We start from the raw sequence: 17,129 nt of genomic DNA on the forward strand, positions 1-17,129 counted from the left end.
CATTTCGAGAAGTTGTTGTGGTCCAGTTACCACGGCCACCCATTTCAGAGCTAGGTTGACTTGTGCCCGGGGGTCATTTGTTACRCAAGTGACTTGGTAAAACTTAAAGGATTACTTTAGTTTTTGCCTTTAAGTGGCCCATTGTGGATAGCAGTGGCCCAAAATTGCTTTCTGGCTTTCTGCCTTCAGATTAAGGTGGTGAAGTTTTCCTACATGTGGACCATAAACAACTTCAGTTTCTGCCGAGAGGAAATGGGTGAGGTCATCAAGAGCTCAACCTTTTCTTCAGGAGCCAATGATAAACTGAAATGGTAAGATGTTCAGCAGAGATGTTCACCCTGATTATGCAAAATATATCAAAAATATTTGTACTGCACAGGAGTTCTTGCTTCTTTCACGTGCAACATGTACACAGGGAGAGAGTATTGTTGCTTCAGTATAATGTTTGGATACCTAAAACAAATGTGAGGATCTGGCTGTTTGTGGTGTTTCTCTGATAATGGAAAACATCAAAAATAATAGAAGGCATGGCTGGAAGACAGACTACATCCTATCTTGAAGCAGAGACATGGCATGGAGGTTTATTAATCTGTCTTTAAGTTTTTTTTGTAGTTGATGTTTGTCTAGCAAGTTTTTAGAAACCTCCAATGAGATTCCACAGCTTGTATATGCAAGCTCTATTTCAGGCCCCCCCCCCCCATTTTCTCTCCTGTGATTTAAGACTATTGCTACTGTATTAGCTTTATCTTCGTGGCACCTTTTTATATATTCAGAGACTTAACATTGTTCCTTGAATTATCATTGTGTTCTGTAACTCCTTCTGCCCTGAAGTTTCTGCTTTTTTTTGAAGATTACATTATTTTTACCCTTTTCCTGTCCTTTAAAGCCTTTTTTTTATCCTCCCTGAGTTCTCAAAGATAATTACCAGTAACTCTGAGAGGACTTCGATCAGAGTGTATTCTACTGTGAATCTTGTCTGACCTACTAGATCTGTGGGCATCTGGTTCATTCGAGTCATCATGACTCAGAATGAACCAGATGTCATGAACTTCCCTTATTTATTCCTTTGTTGCTGATGCTAAGTGTTTTAGCTTTTTTTTTTCTTTAAACCTCCTTAGTCAAGATTGAAGCAAATTAGACACTAAATAATTTAACTTAGCTCTGTGTGTATGTGTGTGTGTGTGTGAGAGAGAGAGAAAGAAAGAAAGAAAGATGACTTGCATTCCCTTCCTTTGGGTGGCAGACCTGTGCTTTGCTTGCGCTGCTTTTTGTTATTAAATTACTTATCTTTATAACCTCCACTAGTCAGATCTCATTCTAATGCCTAGGTCTCTCTGATTTTTGTCCCTGTGTGCTTGAGCTGTTAGTCATTTGGCCTAGTTTTTGCTTCTTTTTAGACTCTGCCTCAAGTTTGGGGTCATGGASTGTGTATGAGTTAGCCTCTTCCTGCATGTCATATCTTTTCTCTGCATAGCATCAGGGTTTTTTTTGCCCTATTATTATGTTTTTGAGAAACAGCCAGCCTTCCAGGAATCCATTTTGCCTTCGAGTTGCTTCTTGTGGAATTTTACCTACCAGTTCTCTGAATTTGTTGTGCTGCTTTAATCTGCTGCCTTTAGTCTGCTATTTCTTTCACTTTCCTTTTGTGAAAATTGTCGTCCCAGGTGTTTTTCAGCATGTTAAACTGCTCCCCTCAAGTTTTTGACCTGGTTTGCCTATAGTTAACATAGATATATATCTGCCTATGAAWTATTGCCAGTGTTGGGGATGTAACATGAGTCTGATTGTAACCCACAGCACCAATCTATTTACCTATTTTTTTTCCTCATGGTTCGGTGGCTGTTAAGCAGAACTCGTTTGTTGTACACTTTATTGTGAAAATCCTACAGTACCCTTTCTTTGAAAGCTGTGAATGACCTGCCAAAAACTGTTCCTGACATCTCATTCAGATGCCTGCTTCTACAGGTGTTTACGTGTGAACCCTAAAGGCTTGGATGAAGAAAGTAAAGATTATCTATCCCTCTATCTGTTACTGGTGAGCTGTCCAAAGAGTGAAGTTCGAGCAAAGTTCAAATTTTCCATCCTGAATGCTAAAGGAGAAGAAACAAAAGCAATGGGTGTGTAAAAACTTTATCTTTTGGGATCAGTTGTTTGTCTCTCTCTGTTCGTTCATGCGAGTCGTTAAGCTGTTTGTTTGAAGCACCATATCTCTCTTTCAGAGAGCCAGCGAGCGTATCGATTTGTCCAAGGCAAGGACTGGGGATTCAAAAAATTTATTAGAAGAGACTTTCTTTTGGATGAGGCCAATGGACTTCTTCCAGATGACAAACTCACTCTCTTCTGTGAGGTAAGTCTTCCTGTTCAGCTAAAAGAATAACAGTTCCATTAGCTTAAGGTAGATGTGACTTTGTTTTTCATCCTTGCTTTTAAGGAGTCAGAGGTGTCAGGAGAAATATTGGCTGTTTTTCTAGTACTTTGATTTTGTTTGCGTTTTATTTGTGAGTCACTGCATTTCACTTCTGTTTATTTTTTTGTTTTTTTTACATTTGTCTTTTACCTCAGATGATGATAGGATTAAGAATGTTGAATTAACATTTCACTTCTGGTTTAATTTTGTCATCCATTTGTTTGTGCTCCTTAATTTGAAACTCTTTTGGGATAATAACCAAGACTAGGTCTGTAGTGGGAACTGGCTATTATTTGCCCACTGAATATAGACGACAGCTTCTCCTTAGCCTTCCAAGGGTGTATATATGTCTATTATTATTACTTCGGGAAGAAAAGGAATTTGTATAGCTACAATTTTTTGTTTACAGTGTTGTTATTTTTCTACAGCTGCTTATAATATTCATGGCACTCACTAGTACCTATGTCAGACAAAGGTGCAGAAAGTTATTTCTAAAGCTTGATATTTAAGTTTCCAAACCTTAATGAGCAAATTTAAACTCTCTAGTTTAGTGTCTCCAGAGCTTCTGGGGTCTATTTCTATTGTATTTTTAACTGAAAAATACCTCATGTAGCTGTGATTTTTGCCAGAAGACAGGTAGAACAAGTCGTCCTCTCTTTGGATCTCCTGCAGTGTTTTTTGTGGGAGTAGATCCTTTTCTTTTGGCCTCCTTATCTTCCACGAGTGAAAGGAATGCTTCAGTCAAAGCTGTTCAATAGCTGTACTTTTTCTGCATTTTTGTCTGGGCATCATAAATGCTTATATATTTAAATTAACAAACATCTCCTGAGGGAGATGTGTTCACTCAGTTGCTTAAATCATTACTGCCCTGGAGGGAGCCCTTCCTTTAACATTTTTAGCAGTGTTTGGGACAGGAGAAGAGTGCCTTGGATGATTCCTTCAGGATAAATGAGCCAGAAACCTTACAATTGTGGAATGAGATCTAAAAATTAATGTTTGAGAGAGGTTTATCTATGTTGCACCTCACAAATTCCTGAGACCCAGCAGTAGTCTTGGTAACCAGTACTAAGTCAAATCAATCCATTCTTCACTGAATTATTCCCTTCAGAAGCTTCAGCGTAGTGTTTTCGTTTCTTCTGGATGGAAGAGAAAATTTGCTGCTGGCTTCACATGCCCTTGTTATCTTCTGTTTTCTCTTTTAGTTTGTTGTACAGTCTAGTATATAAGAAGTCTTAATAAGAAGTCTTAAGTTCATATAGTGATATTGGAGGGGAAAGGTATGCTGTCTGGAAACAGTCTGGAGAGAACTTTCAACAGTTTGCAGCTTGCCTTCTTTTTTTTTTTTTTTTCTCCTCCCTTTTTTTTCTTCTTCCCACACCTTGAGCCAGTAAGTCTCTTAGCGTGTGAAGAGGTGTGCCATATGCTCTCCTAACGCTTCCCTGCTGGCCACGGGCACCACATGATGCTGCTCACATTCGTACTTTCAACAAGCATGGTTTGTATGTAGAAACTCTAAGGAGTTAGCAGTACTTGATGTTGAGACGCTGTTATGTTGGGGTAGGTTTGAGTTTTCTGTGGAGCAGACGGTTGCTGCGTGTCTGTCTGTTACACCTTCACGTTGCTTTATTAAGCTGAAAAAAAATCCTTTTGTTCCCTGTTCATGTCTTGCTCTGAACTCGGATAATGTCTCGATGAAAATGCTGTTAAGGCAGAGAATGATGATCCTTGTCAAGCATTGTAGAATCTGACCTCATTTACTTGTCGGTTTGGGGATTCTTAGGCCTCTGTTTCGCAGGTGGAGTTTGTTGTTCATGTCCCAACTGCATTACTTTTTGCTGTTTAAATTATATTCCAACATAATAGGTAAATATCATTTTGGCAAATCTCCAAAAAGAGCAGCATTCTCCAAGTTATGATAACAGGTCTTTATTGAGCTGAGTAGCATTGTTTCCCTTGCTAAGATGTTGAAAATATCTTAAGCAAAACCATAATTATTTTGACATCTAAGGCCAGTCACCTCTCTGAATCTACCAGTCTAAACTCCTTTTATAAGAAACTATGTAATAGATTTTCATGCCAGTAACTGACTGACTTATATATCTGAAGATTTACTTCGTGATTTGAGACATAATTTGCAAGTTTTTTTTTTTGTTTTTCCCAGTCTGATCTACAGTCAGTATACGAGTCCGGCAGAGGATCTGTATCTTAGAATTCCTTATAAATGAATCTGCTGAGGAGTCATCAGTCCTTGAGTCCATGTTACTGGTCTAGAAGACACAGGGCAGTTTGTGGCAGTGTAGCTGCCGTAAACGAATAACCAAGAGCTTCCTCACGCTTGCTATCACTTATCCTTAGTGCCCTTTGGCAAGCAGCATCTGGTATTCGTTCCCTTTTGAGTGCTGAATTGTTTATACAAGCTGAATTGGAATATGCTAGAGTGTCTGCCATCAGAAACCTGCTGGAGGTTTCTCGAGTTGGGGTATATACTGCCAGCAGTTTTTCCTTAACAGGGTGGTTCTGTCATTTCTCTCACTTCGTAATCACTCCTTTTACTTACCTGTGAAGCTTCTTTTGCTGCCAGTTGTTCTTCTTTGTCCACTAGATGTTGATAGACCCCTGAAACTTAACCTGGACTTGACAGCAAATCCAGCAACTAGTCTCACATATGCTTCCCTGTCAGTCAGCTTGTTCCTTCACTCTGTTAAGGCAAGGTGGTATAAGCCACTCTGGTCTTTTATAATTGGAGTTTGCTACAGAGGGCCTATGATTTACTGCATGTTTTAAAATAAGAGTTCTATATTAAATAGACTCTCATGGTTCCCATGTAGGTTATTCAACAGCCAGCGGCAGAAATAACTTTTGGTCTCTTTGTAACCTTGTCTAGTTTAGAGCTGATGATCAGGAATCTGTGTGCCTTCTGCAGATCTTTCCTCATTATTTTGCATGGAGTTGCTTTTTAATCCAGTTTTACCGTTTGAGTCTAACGCAGTGGACATGTTGAACTCTGGAAGAAATTGAAATTCTGGTATCTAACCCGAAGCAGTAAGGCATTTGGGTTGCTCTGAATGTCCTGTGCTGGTCAGACACTTTTCTCTTGCGTGCGTTTGCACATTCTGTGCTAGGTTATAGAAGTTTTCTGTATATTTCATTTTCATTTGTACCACTGTCTGTATTGCGTTATTGATTGGGGAGGGTTTTAGAGTGTTGATAAAAGGAAAAAACTAGGTCAGGGATGATGTCTATAAAAGCAGAAGACATAAGGTTCCAATTCCTTAGGAAACTAACAAAGTTATGATTAAAGTGCATGGAAGTGCCATTAATTTGAGGCTGAGCAGAAAATCTGTTAGTGTTCTGAAGAATGCTGGTATTAGAGGTGAGGACGGGAGTGCTGTTAACTGCATTGCATTTGGGGTTGGAAGAGGCAGAGCTATGGATTGCCCGTGCCGAGGGGAGGCCATGCCGTTTGTAGACACGGAGGAAGTGGGGGAGTTGGGGTGGACAGTCTGGAGGAGCAGAGAATAGGGTTGAGGCAGGGTAGAAAGGGTGCTGTAAAACTTGAGAAATTGTTAATTGTATGGTGGTTCTGTTTTGAGGTGTCTAATTTTGATTTCCATCTCCCTTCACCTGCCCTGGGAAAGAAAACTTCTTACAATAAGGTTAGTTTTYCAGTGTGGGATTTTTTTTTTATTTTTTTTTCCCCCAGGTGAGTGTGGTACAGGACTCTGTCAATATCTCCGGCCAGAACACTATGAACATGGTGAAGGTACCAGAGTGCCGCTTGGCAGATGAGTTGGGAGGACTCTGGGAGAATTCGCGCTTCACGGACTGCTGTCTGTGCGTTGCAGGCCAGGAGTTCCAGGCTCACAAAGCCATACTAGCAGGTCGGTATTGACTTGGATGGGCCTTAGCGGGATAGGAGACAACAACTTGATGGCAAGTGGAGTGCTCTCATAAGGTTTCTTTGAGTTCTCATTTAAAGGAGGCTTCTTGCAGCTCTTCTAACTGCAGAGCAGCAATAAAAGACTGTTCTGTGAACATGACAACTAATTATCACCGTACCATTATGGGGAGGGAAAAAATATCTACTCCATTTTTAATTGCCTACCTCTTCCCAAGACGAGGATGGTAGGAGGATTTTGTGGCCATAGTGTACTGTAATGTATTCCTAAAGCATTTGTGAGGAGAACTTAACAGATCTCCAGAAGAATTCTTTTTTATAAAGTCATGAAACATACCTGACTGTGTACTCTTCAGCCTTGTTTGAAAGGACACAAGAAATTCTGCCATACCTGGTTTCAGGGTATGCTGGCCACATTACATTGCATCACCTGTACTACTTCTGTAGGAGAATTTTTTTTCTCCATTAAGTAGCAGGACAAATGTTGAGGTGTTGGCAGACTATGCTTAGGTCCTTCTGGAGAGTAAAAGAGCATCTCTAACTATGTTTTGTTTTCCCCACTGCCATAGCGCGTTCCCCGGTTTTCAGCGCCATGTTTGAACATGAGATGGAAGAGAGTAAAAAGGTAAGTGCTTAAAGGAAGGAGAACTTTTCCAGCTAGGCGAATAGCTCTCTAGTCAACTCTTAACATCTCTGGTCCCTTAACTTTCTTAGATAGTGTTTGTGACTATTGTCACCATTTGCCTGTTTTTTTCACATTAGATGCAGCTCTCTGCTTCAGCTGTCCTGCAGGGAGGAAGAAAGGTATCAAGGAGGCAATTGTTATCTTTGTTACTCTTGGGGAAAGAGACTGGGGTGGGATAGGGAAAAATAGAGGATATGAAATACCACTTAGAACGTTTCTTATTCCATCTGCCCCTTTTTGTTTCTTTTTGCGAGTAGTACATGTTCTGAAGAATGTGTCTCTGTAGCAATTTTTTTGAATACTGAAAGAACTTGGGTAGAAAGAATCCTTTAGCACCTTGTCAGGATCTTAATATTCATTTTTCTGATACAGAATCGGGTTGAAATCAATGATGTGGAGCCTGAAGTTTTTAAGGAAATGATGTGCTTTATTTACACGGGGAAGGCACCAAATCTTGACAAAATGGCTGATGACTTGCTGGCAGCTGCTGACAAGGTACAGTTGGGATTTATGGCTGTTCAGGGAACCAGCAATGACATGTGCCTTGCTTTACACAGAGCTCCTTGGAGATTCCTGCAGTAAGGTTTTCACTGAGATCACTGTGGTTGGGCAGTTTCCGTGAACTGCTCTGTTAACTGGCTGTGGCGTATAGATAAACTTAGACGTAGTATAGATATGTAAATTAAGCTTCTGAAATAAATTAAAATGCAAATATTTCTGTCCTAAACCTACACGGAATAAAGGTAATAGAGTACATTTGTTCTCTTACTTAACATACAACAATCAGGTATTTCTGTCTCAACTGCTCATTTGTAAGCATTTTCTTAAAATTTTGGAGGACGTCTCTGTTCAGCATAATCTAGCATAAGAGCTGGGGGTGAGAAGAAAAATTCTGGATTGACCTGGCAATATTTTTTAGCTTGACCGTTAGCAAATCTCACAAGTAGTGTTCTGTCTTGGCAAACAGGGCTGCTTCTCCTTCTGGTCTGGTTGGTATCAGCAGCTTCAAGAGATGCTCTAAAGTGATGGATAGCAGAGCGGGAAGGTCCTGTTGTTTATTTTGTCTTTTTGCAGTGGCAGTCCCTGCTGTTTGAGGAGAGAAGGGGTACACTGGAGGAAGTCCTGTTGCCTAACCCTGCTGCGATTTTGCAGGGAGGTGTCGGGGATGTTGTGACGGGAAGGCTGCTGGTAGTCCCTGTGTAGCAGGTGCAGCGCCGTGGCCTAGCCAACCAGTCAGGCTCTGTCTACTTCCCTTTGCAGCACCAAGGACCGAAGAGAGTGCGCTGCTGGCCAGTGAGCCATATTAACCAGTGAAAATTCGTAATATATAACCGAAATTTTATTTCCTTTTTCTTTTTCCTTTTAAAAGTGAACCTAGTGCTGGTGAAAGGTGCCATTTTGACAGCACTGGAGACTAAAGTCCTCTATTTATCCATCAAACAGGTTCAGCACGGGTAGCAGCAGTGCAAGATTCTCCACACTGCCCTGCCAATGTGCCTCAACCCTGACCTGGAGGGACCACCTCTAGGGGTGAGAGCGTAGTTCACTCTCCATGCTTCTTCAGTCCTTGGATTCTCTTGTGGGTGCCAGTTAGGGTGGTGGATTTTAAGATGTGGATGCATGTAACCTTGTTCCACGCAAACCACCACATGGCCATCGAATTCCCTGTCACTGCAGACCTGGGCTTAATCAAAAATGGTGATTCAGAGGTGAAATGCTCCATATGCCATTAGTTGGTCCCTGTAACTAGAACTAAAATGGGAACTAATGCAAGCAGATTCTTGGGCTGATTATAATCATTGCCACATTTTATTCAATATTTAAAGAGTATTGATTGAGAGCTCACATACCATCTTTAACCGAGACAAGCGTAAGTAAGAAGCAGTACATTAAGGACAGAGTCGGCTTTAACTTTGAATTTCTTGGCTTTTAATGTAGGTTTTTTCCTTTTAAACTCATTGTATGTCTTTTAAAAGCAGAAATAAAAACTCTTTCATGAAAGTACATAAAACATCTAATATTTACTCAGGAGACTGAAACAGCTTCGCCTGAGTTCCTCCTGTCTCTTGGGGAAAATATGTAATTAGACCAAAACCAAAACAAAACACGTCTTCTAAACTCAGGAGGTACTATTTCAGCCTCTTGGGTAAGGATGCTATTAGGTAGGGTTTTTTTAAAGTGTAATTAAGAAAGGGGGGAAGGGGAAATCTTGCTACCTGAGAGACCAGAATGGCTACTTTTGCCCGACTATGTAATTAGAAGCTAAGCTATTCGTAGTGAAAATCCAAATAAAAATTGTACATGCATGGAGGAGAATATTCAATTTACAAAGGGAATAATTTTAAGCTTCGTTTGCTGCATTTTAAGCTCCTGACAGACAATAATATAAACTAATGGCTTGCCCTTCATTTGAAACTATTTTAGCTATTGATACAGATTAAGCAAGTAAATTTGATTTGCCTTCTCAGATGTTCTGCTAGGAGAAAACTGTCCTGGTTACGAGTGCCGTGCCTCAGTTGAAGTAATTATTATTGCTGAGTCTTAAGTAAAAGAATGTTTTTACTATCTAAAATTATTCATTTAAATCTAATCATTATGGAATAAAATCTCAGTCAGAATATAAAATCAATTTATAGTAACAGTGCATTTCCTACGACAAGCGCTCCAGTCATCTTTACAGAGTCATGAAGATGAGCTGGTTGTCAGCTCTCTGTTCAGGTTGACAGCAGTCCTTACAAATCTGGTATTGATTCAGAGTGCAGCCTCACATGCTGAAGAACTTGCGTCTGTGTACCTTGTCATCTTTAATGCGTCCAAAAGACCTTATAAACAGTACGAAGGATACTCTCAAATGCAGTTCTCTCTCAGATAAAAGTTAACAATCTTAAGCATTTTTTAGAAACGTTACTCAATTTCAAGTGTTTAATCTTTAGGACAGTGTACCTAGTGCTAATGTTATTACTCGTATAAGAACTTCATTAGAACTGACTATTCTCCTTATCCCTGTGATAGGTAATCATGGATCCAGAATATTCAGAATTTCAGTTTATCTCATCCAAAGAGCTGCAAACCTTGTTATCAGATCACACATACCAAGATTTTCAGAAGTGTCTCAGTCTGGTGGTGCCCCGCTAAGATATTCTAAAAGGCTGCGATTTGGGGTTTGGGTTTCCTTCCTTGACAACTGGTGGCTCACAGTTTTCTGAACATGGATGCTTTTGAAGTCCACCCAAGATCACTGTGTTGCTTTTGAAAATCTTGGCCGTGTCTGCATGTTTCAATACTGACCAAAAATGCTGCAGAAATTAGAGTGTGAAAATTTATTACGAGGCGCTCTTTTTCTAGGTGTATCCTTTGACTTCCTCAAACTGTTGACATGCCTAACCCTGWGGGTCTAAAACTGTTGAGGTAAATGCACAACTGAATGGCTAGAAACTCAGACTGAGAATGTGAAGTTAGAATAGGGCTGTTGCCAGGGCTTTACAGACATGCTGTGATATTTCATTTCCACCTAGATAGTCACCATAAATCAGGGGCATTTGTTTAACATTTTAATACTAAACTGGTAGCATATATTTGAGCAAGGCTGATCTTAACGTGCAGGCCATTAACAGCAAAGAAATTGGGTGAAAGCTGCCTAAACATCACTGGAACACCTATGGAGCATTCACTATTACATAGCTCTTCCCACTGAACCTGGGCAATACTGTCATGCACTATTAGAGTAAGAATAGAGATTTGGCTTCAGCATTCTTGAATTAATTGAGATAATAGATGTTAAAGGTGACCTGAAATTCTCATTTCAAAGCATGACCACAGCACCAGTAAACCTGTAACACAAGAAGCCTGGGATGAGAGTTCTGGTGGGTATATTTCCTATCCATTGTTTTCCTCAGGGTGGGCACATAACAATTCTCCTTTTTTGCTGGTCACTACTTCTTTGAGCACAATTCAGATACCTCTTTGCTTTGTAATATGCATTTCAGCATAATAGAGTAGTCTTTGTTACTGAAGAGCAAAGCAGCACAAGTAGAGCTTCGGTTCAGGCCTGATTAGGTTTTTTTCTTTGTTGTAACTGTACTTTGGCTTGTATTTTGCAGTATGCTCTGGAACGTCTGAAGGTGATGTGCGAGGATGCACTGTGCAGTAACCTGTCTGTGGAAAATGCAGCTGAGATTCTCATTCTGGCTGACCTACATAGTGCTGATCAACTAAAAACTCAAGCGGTGGACTTCATTAACTAGTGAGTTTACTCCTGCTCCAGGATGCAACAAATCTGGAGGATTTATTTATTTATTTATTAAGCAAGCAATAGGGTTCACAACTTGTGAACCGTCACACACAGGGCAGATTCTCCTCTATCTTTTGATTCTCCCCTTGTGATCCTTTATTTATTTGGCCTCCTGGAAGTGGCATTGTCCTAAGGGCTGATGAGTCATGTCCTGCTGAGACTGTTCAGGGAATACAGCAGGACTGTCTTTGTGAGGCCATCTTGAGGCTAGTCCTCTGATCATGAGAWCTGTTAGCAGGTCCTCTGATAGTGAGGGACTGTTTGTACTACTGATTATAACAGAGCTTTTAGTAAATGAAAAATAACTACCGACTACTTTGATGCCCGGAAGCACTTTTAGCCCTACCGGTCAGTTAATACAGCTTTTCTCTGTACTTTCTGTATTGATTTAAAACAGTTCAATGCTTAAGGGGTCAGGGCAGATGAGCATTGTGTTCCTTGTTGTCCTCCACCTGGGACCATGTGTGTTTTGAGTTACTCATCTACAGGTTGAAGAACTGCACAGCATAAAATTGTGACAGCAGAGCCAAAGCTTGTGAGTTTGGCAAAACATATCTAACATACGTCCAGAGTGATCCTAAAACAGTAAATGAAAAAAGACAGCTTTCTTAGGCCTGTGAAAAGAATCTGCTATTTAATCTTTTTTTTATCCTTGATCAGTAACTTCAGATTTATTCTCTCTTATTTCTAGTCATGCTTCTGACGTCATGGAGACATCAGGCTGGAAGTCGATGGTAGTATCACATCCCCATTTGGTGGCTGAGGCATATCGCTCTCTGGCCTCAGCACAGTGTCCCTTTCTGGGACCACCACGTAAGCGACTGAAGCAATCCTAAAGTCCTGTTTGTCACACCACCCCATGTTTTTCTGGAAGCAGCATCAGCTGTTGCTGCTCTAACCTTGACCACCAGGTAGACAGCGAAATCTGTGGAGCTTTTACTCTGTTGTTGGGGGGAAAAGACTGCTTCGTGACACCCAGACTTTTTAAAACAGCACCAAGTAACTTGGGGAGAGGGGGGAGGGTGGGCCTGGGGCTCTGGGGCTGTTCAACCTAACGAATCCCTGTCGCTGCATCATCTGTGTGTTCCCTTCGACTTGGCTGAGTCAATTAAGTACAGGGTTCGGTTTAGGCACCGGCCCGAGTCGGAACAACCCAGCAGTGGTACTGGCGGAAAACAACATCTCTGCGTCTGGCAGCACAGAACAAATCGTCAGATGCCTGGAGCAAGAGGACATTTTAGCTTTGGAGAGAGCATTGGGGGTTTAAAAAGAATTTCCAGTAAGGTTCTGGAAAGGAAGTACATGGTGGGAGCTCCAGTAGTATTTATATCAAAAAAGAGAATTTAAGTCTTTCCAGCTGAGCTAAAAACTGGACGTTTGTGTAACTCCTTATTGCCATCCAGCAGCAAGAAGATCAGTTTCTCTGTTAGTAGCACTTGTATGTTAATTGCAAAAAAAAAAAAAAAAAAAGAAAAAAAGAAGAAAAAAAGAAAAAACACCTTTTATAAAATGACAGGTTGAAGTGAAAGGGGACAGTGAAAAGCTGTGTGCTCTGGAGGGTGTGAATAGACTGAAGGCAGCTTTTGGCAAGTCTGCATTGGTTTTGAAAGAACTAGAAAAGCCTTGATCTGGAGCGTGCTGTCTGACAAGAACAACAGTTACTGTTTTTAGATATTGTGGGAAATGTTTTTGGCATTTTTCCCTGCTTTATTTCCCCCTCCCCCCTTTTTTAAAAAAAAGGAGAAATTTTATTGTTCATGAATGCTGCGTCAAAAGTCCCTGTCCTGAGTTGCTAAATGATTCTTAACAACTGTTTGTACCTGACTTGCCGACTGTATAGGAGCCAGTCCTGTTCCTTTCTATTAGTCACTCTTCTTACAGGGAAGAAGTTTCAAAATAGCTGGTAACTTTTTTTTTCTTTTTGAAAATATAAATAATTACTATTTTGTACTGTGTGGTATCTGTTGTCTTTTTTCGTTTCATTTTTAAGACTTTTCCCAGTGTAAAGCCAACTACCRAAAGATTCAGTTTCAGTCTGCTGCCATGTACTGATAGTGACATGCTGTTACTGGAATTCAAATGGAATTTATTAAGGATTGCTGCACACAATTGCAATGCAAAGCTTTTTTTATATTTCTCATAGCAGATATTACCAAAATAATAGAGAACATTGGTTTTAATAGTAGCTGTGTGAAGCTAACCCCTAGTCCTACCTTTTACTTGTACTCACATTTAAATGTGGGAAGGGAGAATAGTATAATAAGCCATTGGGTTTATAACATTAAGGTGCAGTGTAGGGTGTCTGGCTAGGAGAGACACCATCCATTTATGTCATCTTTAGCCCCAAATATCCAGGGAGGTTAGATTGAAATACACTGTGCCAGGGCAGTGGCAAATTGATTTGACCTTAAGATGGTCCGGTAGGGCACCTAATGGATTACAAAGAATAATTCTGTTTTGTCTAGAAAATAGATTAGGTGTCTGTTGTCTCTAATTTTTCATTCTGTTACCATACTTTCTCTCACAGCCTTTTGTCCCTTGTGTGAAGGAGAACTCCATTCATACGCTCATGTGTTTAATCTAGCTGCAGTCTATTTTTATCAAACGGTGACTCATGAAAGGGTCCCTGCCCCTTTTTGTGTTCCCCCACAGAGGCTCTTATGATAAACACACACAGCCTTCTGTATACTAAGCCTTCCCTTTACTTGGTTCACAAATTCCCATAATACCTCTATTGCTTGAACTCTGCTAATTCCTTTTAGATTGGACTTAGCATGCATTTTCTTTTAGGTAAGCAAAGCATTTAGTCATTATTTTGATTCTCCCCACTACCCTGTCAGAATTCAATCCCATCATTTCTAGCTTATAATTGCATACAGACATGAAAAGTTCATTGCCAGGTAATTGCAGAAGTTGTCTGTGTAGCACAGTGATGTCTAATTATGCTGCGGTAACTGCACTGTTTACTGAGATATTCAAACCTCCCGAACGAGACCTTTTATCCTTGTCACATTAAAGTGACCAACTGTTCCAGGAGTGTCCCTGGCTCAGCCTCTCCCTGGGATGTAGACATGCCTAGAAGAAAGTAAATGGGTGTTGACATCGCATACCTTCAGCTGCCTTTGGGGAGGTATTTACGGAAAGGCAATACAGATTTGGCAGCCTCCTTTCCCTGGAGGATGGAGAGATACCTGCAGGAAGATAATCCGTTCCGGGGCTTGTCTGTCCCAGCCCTTCCTATAGGGCCAAGTGCCTTTTCAGAATACACTGTCGTAGAAGGTCTGAAATAAGACACACGAAGGAGGCAACTTGTTCAGATTGTTCCAGTTGCAGGTGAATTAACGATTTATTTGTCAACTTCACTTTTTTTTGTTTGTTTTTTGTTGTAAATGATACAGCTGAAGCCATCTGGTTATAACAACATCAGAGCTAGAGCATACTGTTCATAAACCTCCCACTGACATCCTCCCCTCCCCAGATCTGAAATGTAATTCAAGTTAACTCACAATCTGTGGCATGTGTTGTTACTGCGGAGATGTCCATGCCAGTTGAACAGTTGGAGATTTGAATTCCACAAGGAGATGGCATATTTATCAAAACAGTATTTCAGAGAGACATTTTTACAGAATCTTCTGAACTGCAGCACAGTTACCACAGGTCCAGATTCAGAATTTAGACTGGGCCCTGTCCTCACGCTTTTTCTTCCTCCTCCTCCTCCTCTCCCCCTCCTCAGGAGTGTTACAGAGATGCAGCTCATCCCTCTGTGCAGTCTTTTATGTGCTTCCTTATCCTTCTTATCTCCTTGCTCTTGTTTCTTCCAGTTGCTTTTATGCTGACCTCCGAGGGTTGCAGGCTTCATCTGGGTGTGGGGAGGAGAGGCAAGAATAAGAAATCCCTCAATGAATCCGCTGACCTCCTTAGGCAGCAGTCGGATGTGCGTATGCCCCATACCCAGAAGCGGTCAGCCGCTYTGAGGATCCAGACACCAACTATTTTTTTACTGGCCAAAAGATTTCTTTCTGGCTGCCCCTTGGGCTTTGTTATTACAAAGTGAGATTCTATTGAGGTATTTTTCTTATTGTGTGAGTTTTTCCAGATGAAAGGAAACAGCTTGTCTGCTTATGAGCAGAACAAACGAGAGTGGGGAGAGCTGCTGTGCTTTGAAACTATCTCTCGCTTTGTTCTGGTTCTAAAACTGCTGTTAAGGACACAATATCATCTCTTTTTTTTCTCTCTTCTTCCTTAAAGAAGCCAAAGATGGTGTGGGGTTTTGGTTTTTTTTTTTCATTTCAGAAGATTTCTTAACTTCTGTGCAATTTATTTTGCAGAAGGCTTTGCTAAAATAATTATCTTGTTCAGTTAGTTTGGTCCAGGCAGTTTTTCTTTCTCTCATGACTGCCATTTAACTTGTGTTGCGGAATTACTTAACTCGTTTATTTTTAATGACTTTTTTTGTTAATCAAATATGAAGATATTTAATTATACAGGGTGTTTTTTTTTTTTTTTTCCCCTGACCTGCTGGCCRCTTGGATCTTTGGCTGCAATTCTAGACACATGCTGCAGCAAATTTTGCCTTGGCAATTCTGCAGTTTCTTGTGCGTGTTAATTTGTATGTATGAAGTTAACTTTAAAACTATTGTTGGTGTTGCTGATGTGTGCACAACAACAGGTGGCACAGCAAACGGGTGCCAGCTTTATTTGCACAGGAAGTCAATGGGCAAAAGAAACTGGGAGACAGCAGGGAGAAAATGGCAGTGAAAATACACCTAATGGATAAAACAGGAGCTGTTCAGCTTGGGAGCTGGCCTTTTAAGTCCGTTGAAGTTCATTTGGTAGAGTGCAGTCTAGAAAAGTCACTGACTTCGGGGTTAAGTTTGGGTTTTGGATTTTGCATCTTGCTCCTACTTGATACATTAGACTTTGTCTCTAGGACTGAATTATTAAAATCACTTGAAGAAATCTGTTAATTGATGGGGCAAACTGGGAAATGGTAGAGAGAGGATTGCAATTATTCCATCAAGTTATGTAAAGTCACAGACAAGGAAGATAAAATGTAGGCCTCCTCTTTGAATAATTAAAAAGCATCAATGGCCAAGAAAAGGGAGAAATTAATATAGATGTGGATGATAAATTGGATGGGAACTGGAACACCTCCTCCTCCCTTCCGAAAAAGAAACAATGTCCTGTATTATACCAGAGTATTTTCTCTGATCCCAGTGCAAGAATGTTACTTTGAGCTCCTCTGTCAGGAATATGGTAAGTGAGCAAAGACTGAAGAAGAAACTGTTGACTCTTGCCACTGGGGAGCAGTGTTGAGGACAAGAACTGTTCAAATATTTCTAACAAGCTGATAATGAAGTTTTTTGAGCCTTGAAATAGGCAGAGGTTGTAAATCTAAGAGTGATGGGATGGAAATGAACAAATGAAAACCATTTTCAAACTGTTATTCCAGTTCTTGTAGAAGTCTCTTGACAGACATGGAGGTTCTTCCTGAGTATTTTTAGTCGTCAGATTTACTAGAGAAAGCACTTCATCAAACTGAGGAGTCTGGTTCTGACATGGAAAGAGATGGGTATGGTGGTGCTCAATATTTAATGCTGTGGCATCCTTCTGAAGTGTGATGTCCTTGCATGGATGTCTCCAAACCTACTCCTTGCTGCCACTTCTAATGTGATAGCTGGAGTGCTTTGTCTGCAGTGCTGTCCTTAGCTTGGTGACATGAAACCGTATAAACACTGACTCTTAAAATTGTTATGTCTCGTAGCTGAGGTGGGTCCTTTCTCGTTTTCCTGTTCACACCTAATGATTTTATCTTCTTATGGTAGGACATGCAAGATTATTTTTGCTG

The 17,129-nt window shown here is 40.6% G+C and overlaps 1 protein-coding gene across 14 annotated transcripts in view; it reads left to right on the top strand.

The window, feature by feature from the left end:
- The window catches only part of SPOP (speckle type BTB/POZ protein), a 30,979-nt gene extending 17,738 nt beyond the window's left edge, over nucleotides 1-13,241 (top strand). For 9 of the 14 annotated variants that reach the window (XM_026071846.1, XM_026071853.1, XM_026071845.1 and 6 more), the window contains exons 3-10: nucleotides 190-311; nucleotides 1,966-2,117; nucleotides 2,220-2,347; nucleotides 6,111-6,288; nucleotides 6,875-6,930; nucleotides 7,363-7,485; nucleotides 11,091-11,233; nucleotides 11,973-12,436. In XM_026071846.1, coding sequence (XP_025927631.1) covers nucleotides 190-311; nucleotides 1,966-2,117; nucleotides 2,220-2,347; nucleotides 6,111-6,288; nucleotides 6,875-6,930; nucleotides 7,363-7,485; nucleotides 11,091-11,233; nucleotides 11,973-12,117 — 1,047 coding nt within the window. In that variant the 3' untranslated portion in view covers nucleotides 12,118-12,436. Of the gene's footprint in view, nucleotides 1-189; nucleotides 312-1,965; nucleotides 2,118-2,219; nucleotides 2,348-6,110; nucleotides 6,289-6,874; nucleotides 6,931-7,362; nucleotides 7,486-8,433; nucleotides 8,521-10,335; nucleotides 10,399-10,798; nucleotides 10,854-11,090; nucleotides 11,234-11,972 lie in introns of those variants that run through there. The other 5 variants (XR_003254536.1, XR_003254537.1, XR_003254538.1 and 2 more) reach the window with 5 other exon arrangements.
- The last annotated feature ends 3,888 nt before the right edge of the window (nucleotides 13,242-17,129 follow it).

The sequence above is a fragment of the Apteryx rowi genome, unplaced genomic scaffold (assembly GCF_003343035.1).
Source record: "Apteryx rowi isolate R43461 unplaced genomic scaffold, aptRow1 scaffold_331, whole genome shotgun sequence".
NCBI classification, from domain to species: Eukaryota; Metazoa; Chordata; class Aves; order Apterygiformes; family Apterygidae; genus Apteryx; species Apteryx rowi.